At 42.9% G+C, this 15,481-nt stretch overlaps 1 protein-coding gene across 3 annotated transcripts in view; it reads left to right on the forward strand.

The window, feature by feature from the left end:
• The first annotated feature begins 40 nt into the window (after positions 1-40).
• The window catches only part of LOC110082286 (CCN family member 2), a 29,935-nt gene continuing 14,494 nt past the window's right edge, over positions 41-15,481 (forward strand). For 2 of the 3 annotated variants that reach the window (XM_020799721.3, XM_072980270.2), the window contains exon 1: positions 5,624-13,146. In XM_020799721.3, the coding sequence (XP_020655380.3) occupies positions 12,841-13,146 (306 nt within the window). In that variant the 5' untranslated portion in view covers positions 5,624-12,840. Of the gene's footprint in view, positions 4,946-5,623; positions 13,147-15,481 lie in introns of those variants that run through there. The other variant, XM_020799719.3, reaches the window with a different exon arrangement.

Here is a 15,481-nt window from a genome sequence, read left to right on the forward strand (position 1 = left end):
GGGGGAGGTGAAAAGTGGAGGCGGTGCCGGGTTCAAATCCCCGCTCGGCCATGGAAACTCAGCTGGATTGGGGGGGGGGGGGACGGAAAGCACTCCTTGGACAGGTCAGCGACCTCAAAAAGCCTGCTAGGGATGAGGATTGACAGCACAAAACAACAGCACCGCTCCAATGAGGAGTGGTAATAATAGAATATTATATTTAACCTGAATAATTACCAAAACCACCATAGATTTTTGGATAGTCATGTGTCCTGGCAAGAAATAGGAAGGCTCAGGGGGAAAGGGGGGAACAAAAAAATTGGAAGGAAGAACATTATTTCACCATTTCCCCCCCACAAGGACAAATTTCAAATGGCAAAAGCTGAAACTTTGAGGAAGACAGAAAAAGCCTCCAATAATATATGTATAAAGGGGCACTTTTAAAATTACACTTTTTAAATATCATTACTCCTTTCAACCTTGTTAGTCAGTAAATAACAACAGAAAATCATTGTGTCAAATGTACACAGGGGGGTAAGGAAGGGTGATCTGATTTTGAAAAGGATAGTATCTCACTTACAAGTTGAAACCCTGTTTTGTTAACAATTGCTTAAAAGGGGGGAAATTCATCAGACAGAATTTTCAGTGCAGGCTACTCCGGTTGAAATTTCCTTCTCTGCACAAGTATTAAAGGTTCATTAGAAACTCTTCTCTTTTTCGTTTGGTCACTGATCATGCAATGATGGTCACAGGGTAATATGTTTTTCATATTCAGCATGCATTATATACACAGTGCCTTTCTGGTCAGTCTTCAGCACTAGTAGAATAATTTCTCAGGCAAATTTTGTTTTCTAGTTCAAGTTGTGAAGGGACAGAAGATGTCTGGTGAAGATGATATGTTTCTGTTCCAGGATTTCTTTCCTCCTTATTGGGCTGTCATTTTGTGAGGCTGCAGTAAGTCTTTATTTAACAGGGAAATAGATCAAATTTGCCTCCCTATTAAGAGTTGGGCAGGGGAATATACTACAGTATTCTGTGATGATGTACTGCTGTCAGTCAGTTAAGTATCAACACTGCTACCAGTGGTTTCGACATTTGGCTGGGGGAAGTGGGACCAGATGTTTTTATGTGTCACGAAATCATTTCTGACTTATGGTGTCCCTATGAGGAAGTCCTGTCATTAACAGCCCTATCCAGATCTTGAGTCACAGTGTACCAAAAAGCTCAGTCGCTGGGAAATTCTCTGAATTCATCTCTGAGTTCTGGAACTATCAGAGCCAGTAAGATTAGTACTGTGCTATATTAAAATAAAACAAGGATTGTGAAAATGTGCCTTTGAGCATGTGCAGAATATCTTCATTACATTCAGCATAAACCAGGGCTGACAATTTTCAGGAGACTAGCTGAAGCCTCAGCAAATTGCTGTAATTCTATAGGTCTCCAGCTGGGAGAGACAAATCTCAGGACAAGTTACAATAAAGAAGGTGAATATTTGATTCCCCTCTGGCACCATGGCTCACAGACTTATCACTAAGGTATCTGTATATATGTTCTGAAACAGGCCCTCCTGTCTTCCACTGCCTCCCAGAGTTGGGTCAAATTCATGTTGGTCGCTTCGATGACACTGTCCAACCATCTCATCCTCTGTCGTCCCCTTCTCCTCTTGCCTTCACACTTTCCCAACATCAGGGTCTTTTCCAGGAAGTCTTCTCTTCTCATGAGATGGCCAAAGGATTGGAGCCTCAGCTTCAGGATCTGTCCTTCCAGTGAGCACTCAGGATTGATTTCCTTCAGAACGGATAGGTTTGTTCTCCTTGCAGTCCAGGGGACTCTCAAGAGTCTCCTCCAGCACCACAGTTCAAAAGCATCAATTCTTCGGCGGTTAGCCTTCTTTATGGTCCAGTTCTTGCTTCCATACATTGCTACTGGAAAAACCATAGCTTTGACTATGCAGACCTTTATCGGCAAGGTGATCTCGACAACTTTTTAAGATGCTGTCTAGGTTTGTCATTGCTTTCCTCCCAAGAAGCAGGCATCTTTTAATTTCGTGGCTGCTGTCCCCATCTGCAGTGATCATGGAGCCCAAGAAAGTAAAATCTGTCACTGCCTCCATATCTTCCCCTTCTATTTCCCAGGAGATGATGGGACCAATGGATATAATCTTAGTTCGTTTGATGTTGAGCTTCAGACCATTTTTGGCACTCTCCTCTTTCACTCTCATTAACAGGTTATTTAATTCCTCACCACTTTCTGCCATCAGAGTGGTATCATCTGCATATCTGAGGTTGTTGATATTTCTTCCGGCAATCTTAATTCAGGTTTGGGATTCCTCCAGTCCGGCCTTTCGCATGATGTATTCTGCATATTCTGCCTTGTTGTTAGCCATGCTTTCTAAGGCCTACTTGATTTCACTCTAAGATGTCTGGCTCATGGTCAGCAACCACACTATCTGGGTTGTCTGGGACATCCAGATCTTTCTGGTATATATAATTCCTCTGTCTATTCTTGCCACCTCTTCTTGATGTCTTCTGTTTCTGTTAGGTCCCCACCATTTTCGTTCTTTATCATGTTCATCTTTGCACAAAATGTTTCTTTAATGTCCCCAATTTTCTTGAACAGATCTCTGTTTTTCCCCTTTCTATTATTTTCCTTTATTTCTTTGCACCGTTCATTTAAGAAGGTCCTCTTGTCTATTCTTGCTATTCTTTGGAAGTATGCTTTCAGTTTTCTGTAACTTTCCCTATCTCCCTTGCATTTTGTTTCCCTTCTCTTCTCTGCGATTTGTAAGGCCTCCTTTGACAGCCATTTTGCTTTCTTGCCTTTCCTTTTCTTTGGGATGGTTTTTGTTGCTGCCTCCTGTACAATGTTACGAGCCTCCATCCATAGTTCTTCTGGCACTCTGTCTACCAAATCTGGCAATCTGTCTACCAAATTCCACTGTGTATTCATAAGGGATTTGGTCTGGATTATACCTGACTAGCCCAGTGGTTTTTCCTACTTTCTTCAGTTTAAACTTGAGTTTTGCTATAAGAAGCAGATAATCACAGCTACAATCAGCTCCAGGTCTTGTTTTTCCTGACTGTATAGAGCTTCTCCATCTTTGGCCGCTCTTCCTCAGTAACATCTTGGACGCCTTCCGACCTGAGGGGCTCATCTTCCAGCGTCATATCTTTTAGCCTTTTATTTCTGTCCATGTGGTTTTTTTGGCAAAGATACTGGAGTGGCATTGCCAATTCCTACTCCAGGTGGATTGCGTTTAGTCAGAACTCTCCACTATGACCTGTCCATCTTGGGTGTCCCTGCATGGCATAGCCCATAGCTTCTCTGAATTACTCAAGCCCCTTCGCCACAACAAGGCAGCAATCCATGAAGGGGATACATTTAAATAGATTGATATAAAAAAGGAGGAAAAATAAATGCTTCAAATGGTCCATGTGATTGGCCTCTCGGGCTTTATGTAACTCTTGTTCCAGTCATCTATGAGGAATCACGAATAACTGAGCGCTGTCTTGACTCCCTTCGCTTCTCTTTTCTGCAGCCAATGTGGTTCCTCTTGAGATAAGGAATGTTGTTTGCTTTGGACATCACCTCTCCCTAGTGAACAGGAAATGTGCATTGACAGGGCAGGAAATTCCTGTGAACCACAAGGAACTAGAGACCTTCACTGGCTTGCCTGCATCTCTGTGCAGGTTTTTATTTAGAGCATTTAGGCAGCAGCCCACAATCTTATACGGATGACCTGAAAATAAATACTTTCAAGAAGGTGTGTGTAGAATAGGATTGCATTCCAAATTTATGGAACCAGCTAAATGGTCATGTGGCCAGTGGCCCTTCCATAAGACTACAGAACAGAAGAGAACCAGAAGTTGAGCTGTTGTATCTCTTCTGCCATTGGCTCAACCTCACCGGTCACCTAGTAGCCGGCAAACATCTGGTGTATCTGAATTATTTCCATCACAACTGGCAATGATAAAAACTGCACTAGTGTGTGGCCCTGCTTTTTTTTCCCTTTGTCCTTTTTGTCCCTTTTCCTTTTGTTTTATGCCTTATTAGATAACAAACCTATCCATTCTAAAGGAAATCAACCCTGAGTGCTCACTGGAAGGACAGATCCTGAGGCTGAGGCTCCAATCCTTTGGCCATCTCATAAGAACAGAAGACTCCCTGGAAAAGACCCTGATGTTGGGAAAGTGTGAAGGCAAGAGGAGAAGGGGACGACGGAGGACGAGATGGATGGGCAGTCATTGAAGCAACCAACATGAATCTGACCAAACACCTGGAGGCAGTGGAGGATAAGAGGGCCTGGCGTGCTCTGGTCCATGGGGTCACGAAGAGTCGGACACGACTGAACGACAACAAGATTGCATGCTTGAGGCCAAGGGGTATTTGAAAATGGTTATGAGAAATTTTCTGGCCGAAGAGGGGAGTAAAAATGTTTTCGATGATGCTGATTGCGAATATACTAATAAAATAATTGTTTATCTCTGCAGATGTAAGTGCTCCATTCAAATCTAAATTGATATGTGGATGCTAAGCAGCACCTGTATGTGTGTCTATGTGTGTGTGAGAGAGAGGGATGGAACACATTCATTCACATGTATAAGAGCAAATAAGGATTCTGAAACTCTGGAGCACTTGGAGCACTTTTTTCTTCTGGAGAAAATGCAATCTGTAGAGGTTTTCAGATCTTGGAAATTAGTATTTATAAATACTTGATTCATTGCAATTAATTCCTCTTTTTTGCAATCATAAAAGCATCATTACAATTACTTTATGGTTTACAAGGGATAACTTGACTCCTTTTGTAATGCAAATGTGACTGCTAAAGTTGCATTTCTAGTATTTATGCAGGTGTGGGCCTCCCTGAATAGAAGAAAAGGAGTATCTCATGACTCAAGCTATATTATGCTATCGTCCTGTGCTGTTTTGTGGCTGTGGAGGCGACAGCAGGTTGAACGAGAGGAAGGTATGCTTCATATCCCATTCCAAGGGTTTCATTGTTTTTTAAGAAGTAATTATTGGGCAAATATTTTAGTGTATTTTTTAAATATAAGGGGAAAAACTAAAAACATTTTTATTATAACACCAGCTGCGTTGTGGGCTTTTGGAATTACAATTTCTGGAATATCTGGGGATGAATCAGACAGGAGCAAACAAGCTGCATGCATAACTAGGCAGTTCCTTCACAGCAAGCCAGATTATCCCAGCCACTACAGGTATTCCTGTATAACAGAGGAGAAAATTGTGTGGGCCAAATTTTGTGGCTCCCTGTGCCCTCGCTAATTATTTTTCCACCATAAGTGGAGAGTTGTATCTTCTGAGGCCTCCAGGGGTGTGTGATTAGCCATTGAAATGGTATCCTCACCAGGCATACACACTAGTAGAACATTTCACATCTCTTATCTCTGGCAGGTAGACAGTGCCTCAGTTTGCCTAATGGATCAGCCTCTAGTAGGTTAGCTATCATAACTAGTGATCCACAGTATACCCACATTGTGTTGATCTTAATTCATCCACTGATAGCAGGCATCCTTCAGTCTCGAGAGACTATGGTAACGTGCTCTGTATGGAGGACTTGGAACAGCATCTAGTGTGGCCAAGAAGGCCAATTCAAGAGTGACAATCCCTTCCACTCTGAAGACAAATACAATCTGTCCTCTGTCCAGCTCCCTGATTTTGCTGCTTTCAGGACTTCCTCTTTGCCTCGGCCTGCTGGATCAGGGTCTCTTCAAATTGGGAGAGGCTGCGATGCACTGCCTGCCTCCAGGCTGAACGCTCAGAGGTCAGGGTTTCCCATCTGGTGAGATCCATTTCCAAGGCTGTCAGATCCCGCTTGCAGATATCCTTATATCACAGCTGTGGTCTCCCTCTGGGGCGATTTCCCTGCACTCATTCTCCATACAGGAGATCTTTTGGAATCCGACCATCAGCCATTCTCATGACATGCTCAAGCCAATGTACACATTGCTGTTTCAGTAATGTGTACATGCTAAAAATTCCAGCTCGTTCTAGGACTACTCTGGAACTTTGATACCAAAAATGTGTCAGAGACAACACATATGGAACATGTTCAACTTTCTCTCCTGCCATGCACAAAGGGTCCAGGACTCACTGCCGTACAGGAATGTACTCAGGACACAGGCTCTATAGACCTGTATCTTGGTATATGCCGTCAGCTTCTTATTAAGCCATACCCTCTTTGTGAGTCTAGAGAACATGGTGGCTGCTTTGCCAATGCGTTTATCCAGCTCGACATCTAGGGAGAGATGATAGGCCACTGATAGGCCTCACAGAAAACATTTCATCCTTTTACACCCGTTGGATCAATGCAGGACAGTGCTGTGAGTCGGAAGTGCCTGGGAGGCTGTGAAAAAATAGGAAAACATTCTTTTCTGATGACACACAAAAACTCTGTACTGATCATTCCAGATGTGGCCTGGGAGAGGGCGCCTCATAGCAGCCCCCAGAGACCACATGTGTCCCAAGCGCAGGATTCTATCCTGCTGACTAAACCAGCTTATTAGTTTCGAGGCATCATTTGCTTGCGATGCCCTACACTCCACTCTCACAGCCCATCGCTCCAGAGTCCAGACCATGCCCTGATCTGGTGTTTTTGATGAGCTATAGATACATTTTTGAGTACCAGAATCCCACAGGATCTCTGGTCGTGCCAGCTGTGGAATTCTGGCAGTTTTACTCCAAAAGACAAGTGTTTCCCATCTGTTCATTGTGCAGTACGAACGTAAACATCTTTCCGACACAACTTTCCCTGTAGGAGGGTCTGTTTTGCCAATGACAGTCTCCGGGGCAGAGATTTCTTTTCTCCTACAGTCTGAGAAAGTCAAAGCCTGAAAAGATCTTTTCTGAAGTTTGGCTTGCTTGGAGGCTCTCCCTCCCTCTATCTCTCCCTCTCTGTCTGGAAAAAAAAAGTCTGGAGATGTGAAACAGAGCACAAGATGATTTCTCCCACTCTGTTCTTTGCCACTGCCATTAGATAGCTCAGTTGTTTAGCCAGAGGTTGGATAGCTCCGTGAGTTAGATATCAGAGCCAGAAGTTGGGAGTTCAATTCCCCACTGTGGCTCCTTGGCAGGGACTGGACTCAAACATCCATAGCGTCCTTTGCAGCTCTGTAGTTCGAAGATTGTTATTCTAAGATTGTTATTCCTCCTTGTCCTTTTTTGCCTGTTCTATTTTTACATCTCCGTGAGGAAAATCCACAGAGCCTGCCAGAATGGTTGACTCAGAGGTATGGTTGTTTGCCAGATTTATACCACGTCCCTTGCCTGGCTTGTAAACGTAACTCTCTTTATTACTTAGCTTACTCATGGAAGGAACATATTCAGAAAGCAAGGGACAGAAACAAAGGGCTGATCGCCCACCCCTGCCCCGTATTTTGAGTCCCACCAGATCTAGATTAGGCAAAATGACAAACAAAACTTATTATGTTAATGGTGAAGTGGAGAAGTCAGAAGACTTCAGGATCACAAAGGGTCTTGGGGTGTGGGGTGTGTGTGTGTGTGTGTGTGTGTGTGTGTGTAAAGTTCAAACAAATATACTACCAGCTGTGAAGAAAAAACTGTTGTGTTCTTGAGAAATGGGTACATGAGATATGAGAGAAAAGGGCTCATTCATCTTCTTGGCAGTCATGATCATAAATAATTTCTTTTTCTACAAAGTCAGTTCTGTTGGTTCTTCTTTAAGGAGCTTTGAACTCCGTTCTGATCTCAGCAGTTCTCCTGTGACCCTCAGATTGCTCTTTTGGAAGCAGCTCCAGACTGAAACAGATGTAGGATCACGAGCTGGGTCAGGTTCTTATTGATAGCATTAAGAGAGGACATCAGGGCAGAAACTGAGTGGTCTTCTCAGCAGGATGAGTACGACACACACATAAACCCCGTTCCAATATAACAGGGCTGGTTTACCATGTTTTGAAATCATCAGTGTAATTGCGAATTGCCAGCTGAAGTGTAAGGGCTGGGAGGGAGAGATGTAAGATCATTAAGTCCAGAATCTACGGTTACTCAATGACATTATACTAACTATGGCTGTCAACGTTTGAACCCATCCTTGAAACTGGAATGATCCCCATCTCACAGGGGGAAGATTATTTGAAAATGCAGAAATCATTTGCTCTGCACCTGGATTGCTCTGTGTTTGTTCTGGTGATCCAGCTTGCAATTAATTTGTGCAAGAGGTCCGTGAATTCCTCCTTGCACAAGAAGCAAAAATAAAGAGCTGCATATGGAACTGATAGTTCTGCACATGGTTTAAAATAAACAGGATACAGGTGCCAGCTGATGTGAAAATACAGGTTGGGAGTTTACAGGTAACATCTGCGATGCTCTAAAAGCGAGGCAATGAAACAAAAAATACTTAATTTCAAGTGAAATGAGGCTTCACATTGGATGGTCAGGTTTCTGGATCCTGTCTGAGTTGCGACACTTCCTTGGGTCTCCCAGTGAGTGGCCTACCGTTGCACAGTGGATTTCAACTTCCACAATGTATAGCAAGCATAGGAGTTACTCTCCAATATAGCTGGAAGGCTCCAGGTTTGGAGAAAGCTGAGCTGCAGATGTAGATATTTTTAATCGTGCATTTGTATTATTTCAAGTTTGGACAAATAATTTTTAAGAAGTAATTGAATGGCCAGAAGCAGAATACTTGCAATTTTTAAAAAAAAAAAAAAAGTCACACATTCCAGGAACATTCTGTTCAGGTAATGATGGCTTTCAGTTATTTCAAATATTTGGGTGTAAATTGGTTACCACCCTGTTTCTGATAGTGGTTCTGCCTTGGCAACAGCTGCATGAAGCAAAAGTCAACCAGGTGTTGTTCTCCTAAGGCTAGAGATGAAGTGAGGTTTCCCTTGCTAAATTTCTGCCTCTAATGTAGGTCTTAGAGAAAATTTAAAAAGTCCTTGGTATAACTTTGTTTTCTACAACCCAGGTCAAAAAAAACCCCTTTTTAAAAAACATGCCAATATATAAAACATGGAAAAGCTCTGTAATTTCAAATCCACAGCTGAGCAGCGATGTTAAATGTGTTGCACAAGATTTTAATACCTCTGTTGGGAAGGTCAGATATTCATTTTTTATCAATTCCACACTTCCTGGCTTTTAACTCGGAACCAGATGCAATTTATAGTCAGAAATCTGTACATTTCTGGGCTTGCAAAGATTTGCACGAGAAGAAAAAAAATTGGCAACATGCCTGTGTTTAGGAGCTGGCTGGAAGGTAGACATCTGGCTGCAGTTCATTTCAACACTCTGAATCCTAGAAGAACCAGCCTGCGTGGCTTTGGGCAAGCTGTACAATCCCAGAGCAACCCCAGAAGAAGTTAATGGTAAACCACTTCTGACTACTCACTAACTAGAAAACCCTAAAAAAATAAACGTGATGGCACACAGTTACAATTTATGTGTTTAGAAAATGCAAAACACTGCATACATTTCTAAATGTTAGCAAAAAAAGCTTCAGACACCCACAATATAAGAATAAACATGCACAAAAATGAGTCACAGAGCAGATTTTGAGCTGGAACAAATCTGAACATTCTTTGCTGCCATGCCAAGAACGGATCGCCACAAACCAAAGTGGGTTAGGTATCGGCGGTTAGGAGTTATCCACTGTGCATCCTGAACAGATACTGGACGATTCAGACCCAGGTCTCACGAGTCTTAGTTCATCACTTTATCCACTACACCAGGGTACCCAGATTAATAATCCCCCTTTCTTACTTTTGTTTGCAACTGAGATGTATAAATATCAAATTATATCTATAGGATTAAGAGACAAAGCCTAATCTCCAGATCTGCAGTTTAAAGAAGGCTATGATAAAGTGAAAGTAACCTTCTGGTAAGGGACGTGGTGGTACTGCGGGTTAAACCACAGAAGCCTCTGTGCTGCAAGGTCAGAAGACCAGCAGTCGTAAGATCGAATCCACGCAACAGAGTGAGCTCCTGTCGCTTGTCCCAGCTCCTAGGCCTTTGAAAGAATGAAAAAATGTGAGTAGATAAACAGGTACCACCTCAGTGGGAAGGTAACGCCATTCCGTATCTAGTCGTGCTGGCCACCTGATCATGGAAACTGTCTTTGGACAAACACTGGCTCTACGGCTTGGAAACAGGGATGAGTACCACACCCTAGACTAAATGTCAAGGGGAACTTTTACCTTTACCTAACCTTCTGCTGGCAAAGAGGGAATTCTGCCAGTGTGGGTAAGAGTTGCATGACTTCTTCAGAGCACAAAAAGTCAGTGGCATGAGCCAATCAGAAGGAGAAAGAAACTACTTTCAATCTTTACAAATCACTTTTGGTCACCAAAGGCAAAACCAGACATTTTAGATAGCCCTTAATTAGAGCTTTAAATGCATTTAAGCCTTGGATAGAAATAACGGAGACAGTCTTTCACTTTTGAAAAACCAGACCTCAAAGGAATTCTATGCTTAAAGTCTTTAAGATTCAACACAAAAGGCAAAGCAAGTTAATCTGCAAACCCAGAAGCCCCTGAACAGCTCCTGCTGTGAGATTCACACACCCTTAAGGATTTTCCATTCATCGTTTGTCCATTAACATCTGCTTCTGCCATAAAACAAGGCACTGAGAAAGCAGACTCCTAGTTTCATCATAAAATTGTAGTTCTTGGGGGCTTTGAAGAATGCCACGCTGTTCAAGAAGAATAAGTCACTACTGTACCGAAGAAAGGGGAAAGGTAACTATGAGTCACCTATTCAGTGACAAAGTATGCACTGAAGACTTTTTACATGTTTTTCCCAATTTGGGGCGGCGGGGGAGGGGGGTCCTGGATATCATTTGGTTTTGTTTCAACTCCGAGGTTGAAAACAAGATCAGCTGCACAGAATAAAGAGAAAGACACATTAGGATGAACGAGCAGGCGAAGTTCTACGTCTAAGAAGCAGGGAGGAAACGTTGCTTGGCGGGTGTGGTTGATAGAGCTGCAACCTCCTCCTTCCCCCCTCTCACAAAAGGGAGAAGATGCAGGAATTACGTCTGAGTGACTCAGATTGATCAAAGACCGGCAGCTCTCAAGTTGGTGGCAATTGGTATCTCTCGACTTCTTTCTTGCCCAATCGGCTTTAGAAGGAGAAGGTACAGAAATGTCCAATTTGGATAGAAACTCCAAGGAGCTCCATTTCCCCCACCCCAAATGGTCTTCTTTCTTCTGAACTTGTTTTTACGAGATAAACTCCCCCTTCTCAAAATTTTGTTAAAGCTCAAAATCATGTCAAATGGCTAATCAAGAACAAGTACTCAAGAAACATTTGAGCGAACCTGCTTCTCCTGGCTAAGTGGCTACTTAAGGATGGCATAGGACTGCCCAAGTGAATAGTGGTGTTATCAGGGCAGACCTTAAGGCAGGCGCCTGGGGCCACTCACAGCAGAATAAGCATGAGAGCTCCCAAATGCAACAGTGCCAGATTTGATTTACGTGAAATGCTACCGTAATGGTACGTTACCATTTTGTGGAAACTCTTCTGTTTAACAGAGCTTTGGGGCTATGATTATAATAGCATTACTGACAGGCGTGGCAGCAACAAATCCAATATATTTCTTCTGCTTTGCACTGAACATCTTATAACATAATCCCCAAACAACAATGGATAAACTTGGACTAGACACTGGTGATGAAACATTGTGTGTGCGTCCATGCGCATGCACTCATGCGCCAGCTTGCACTTGGTAGACAAGAGTGAAGGGTACTTTTTAAAAAAAGATATGTGTCATACAAGTACAGTGGACCCTCGACTTACAGACGGCTCAACTTACAGACTTTTTGAGTTACAGACTTCTCTGGCCGCAAAATGTAGGTTCGACTTGCAGCCGGAGAACCAACGTACAGACCAGAAAAAACCCAAAATGGAACAAAAATGGAACAAAAACAGCTGATTGCGGATTATTCAGTTTTCAATGCATTGTACGTAGGTCAATGGAGACTCGACCTACAGACTTTTCGACCTACAGCCACCATTCCAATACAGATTAATTCTGTAAGGGTCCACTGTATTATATGTTGCACCTTGCAAAATTTGGCTGTGCTAGTTCAGGAGTCCCTCTATTCCACATGAAGCCTGATATAGCCATGCCCTAGATGAGACTATCTTAACCTGGTGTCCTGGTGTACAGACTAATTGACTTGGACTACAATCTCCATCCTGTTGTCATCAGGCACAATGACTATGCTATCCGGAGCTGGTGGATCTGAAGTTGGCATCTCAAGTCTGGCAGGCTGGGATAAACTGCTCTAAACCAAGGGCGAATTATGATTGGATCTTTAGGATTCTCAGCTGCGAAGTTGTGTGTGCGCATGCAAATGTTTGCTGAAACTTTATTGTTATAGACACATCTTGTGATGGTGAAGATGAGACAGAGGACAACTTCAAAATATCACAGTCCCACGTGCAATGTTTCAAAAATGTTTTTGACAACCCCAGAACGATTTTACAGGTCTGGTGGCTTTCTCATGACTTAGCAATTTGGCTCAGCGTTGGAATGGTGGGCACACCCTGCAAAAATGTTGGTATTTTGTACTTTTCACACCCCTGGCATGGGCTGAGGCACCTTTGCTGGTGGTACCTAATTGCTTTCAAGAAAGCTGAAATTCCTTTTTTCTTCCTTTGATAGGTAAAAATTGGCACAATATAGCTTCTTTTTTTTTCAAATAGATTCATCTAAATTTGCTTAAATTTAATGAGAGGTGCTAGGAATGGCAGAAGGAAGAACAATGGGAGAAGGAGAAAACCTTACAAAATCTTTTCAGTCGACAAGCTTTTAGGATTGAAGAAGGAGAGAAAGTCTTTCAATGGGAACGATATGTTTGCAACCCCCACCCCCAATGTGGAATGTTATGTCTATCTCCCAGACTTCAGCACCAGGCCCACAGGAATTTTAAGGAGAAGGAGAAGGGGGATTTTTCCTGGAATTCGTTGCATTTTCTACTGCACTCACTTGAGCTGCTTTCCAGCTTGTCACTCATGTGCAAGGCACAGCCCTTTTGGAAGAGGCTATTTAAAGATGAGCTGGAGTGCGGCACAACTCCAAAAGGCAGAAAGAAGAGAGATGCACAGAACAAGATGATCAGGATGCTTGACAACTTTGGGGCCTTCATAAACATCACTCTCTTCCTCTTTGCTCTTGAGCCTGGCTGGGTATGTATAGATCTACTATCCTGTGGCACCAGATGGCTCTGCATTGGAATGAATGAATGGACTTGCCTTTGTTTTTGAAGTATGCTTGGTATTATGTACAGTATTGGCTGCTAAACCTTTAGAAAAGGATAGAATATGTGCAAAATTGGTGAACAAAATTGATAAAATAATGTCACCAACTTTTACTTTTACTTCCAGTATTTGTGGCAGTTTCAAGGAAAAATCAAGGGAGGAAGACATAAGAGAGCGTATAAAATTATGAACAGAGTGTACAAAATGCATAAGGAGAATCTTATTTTTTTCCCCTTTCTAGCAGTGTTAAAAACAACAAATTCACTGAGGTTCAATGGTGGCAAATTCAGGACAAATAAAAGGAAGATTTTTTTTTCACACAGTACATGAAACATGGAATTCCTGGATCTTGGATGGCCATGGCGACTTTAGTATGGGAAGTTCTCTGTATATCATTTGTAAGATTATAGCTCTAATGCCATGGCAAGGAAGGATTCCACCATAAAACCATGGATTGTACTGAACTAGACAAACCAATGGTCTGACCAAGTACAGCACTGCTAACTGTGTTTTGCAGCATCATGTTTAGGGGGAGCATTGCGCTCATATCCTGATTGTGGGCTTCCCATGGATGTCTAGTTGGCCACTATTTGAACAGAAGGCTGAATCAGGATGGCTGTTCCCTTGTTATTATGTTCTTATGAATGTGTGTGTTGGACATAGAGATATTTAAACAGCCTGATGGTGAAGATTTACATTTACACAGAGGAATCATCTCTCATGTTAATGTTGATGCATTGTGCACTGAAGGCGTCATGTTCAAGCCTCAGGATCTCTAACAAGCATAGCAATGTTGGCTTTGCTTTTACACGCACGGCACCATGCTATGAGCGCGATGATCTTGGATCTGCTTAAGCAATATAAATGAACTGGGGGATGTGCCCTTGCCCCCATAAAGTGGAGATGACTCTGCTCCTGAATACAGTGCGGAAGTCTCAGTAAGTGGTAGAGCGCCTGCTATGCATGCAGAATGTCCTGGGCTTATTCATTGGCCTCTCCAGTTCATAAAAAGAAAATAATGAGACAGGTGGAACATTGGTGTATCTTCCTAGATAAGGACAGGGAACGTGTAGCCCTCCATTTGTTGTTAGATTACTCATAATAATAGTTTTTTGTGCTGTTGAGGCAATTCTGACTTAGGTTTTCCTAGATAGAGAATACACAGAAGTGGTTTACAGAAATGAGATCTCTTCTTCTGGGGTGGTCTGGAAATGTGCCATTTGCCCAAGGGCACACAGGCTGGCTTTTCTCCCTGGAGGTGAACGGGGGAAATCAAATCCCAGCCTCAGGTCCCTGAACGATCCAGCCAGCAGATCACTCACAGAATTGTAGAACTGGAGATTTGGAGGAAAAAAACCCAACTTTGGATGGACTGAAGTAGCTGTCTCTCAGTCCCACTGCCTGTGGCAGTTACCTCAGACTGCCTAATGGCCGGGCCAAGTTAGTCCAGAAAGGGAGCCAGGTGGTTGAGAATCTAAAACTACTGAACTTTATCAATAAAAATGAAGGGAACAAGGAAAGCGTGGTTGTCACCACAGCTTGGAAATTTTACTCTTTCGGTATGACATCTCCCAGAAATCCCCAGCCAGCATTGGCCAGATTGGCGCTACAGGATCCTAGGAACTCTAGTCCAAAATGTGGCTCCCCACCCACCCAAGCTTTGGTTCTCACAGGGACTAGTAGAGTCAACTGGCTTTTCTGTAGTTCCACAAGCTGGCTGAAAACAGATGGATGGAGCAGCCGAAACCAATATACAGGCAGATGTGTTACTATGGATCCCAGTGGGCTTACAAGATGATAGATTGCAATTGTTAACCGGGAAATGACTGGATGGAAGGGAATAGAAAACTCAAACTATGGAGTTAGACTTGTCAGTGGCCCTGGCGAGATGGGGGCTGGAGAGTACATGGGAAACTTCCTGTTCATAATGCAGTATTTTCTTTGGCTGGAGGTGTAGCCTTTTGAAAATAATGTGCTTATGAGGAGTTCTAATACACGTATGGCAGAAGTCGTCAGAAACTAGTTGCAAATAAGTGACAGGAAGAGATGGCCCAAGTTATTCTTCCCATGTTTTGGATGCCTTTTCAAAGCTGCTGTTTCTCTAAGGAGTCCAAAGTCAATGGTTGTTTGGCCCTGCTCTTATTTTACGTTCACAGCAACTCCAGTTATTTAAAGCACATAACCTGCACTATTCTATGGCCTTTGATACTCTGGACCCTGATTTTAGGTCTCTTCCCAAAAGACATGATCTTTGTTTTTTGAC

Source organism: Pogona vitticeps, chromosome 9 (assembly GCF_051106095.1).
Source record: "Pogona vitticeps strain Pit_001003342236 chromosome 9, PviZW2.1, whole genome shotgun sequence".
NCBI classification, from domain to species: domain Eukaryota; kingdom Metazoa; phylum Chordata; class Lepidosauria; order Squamata; family Agamidae; genus Pogona; species Pogona vitticeps.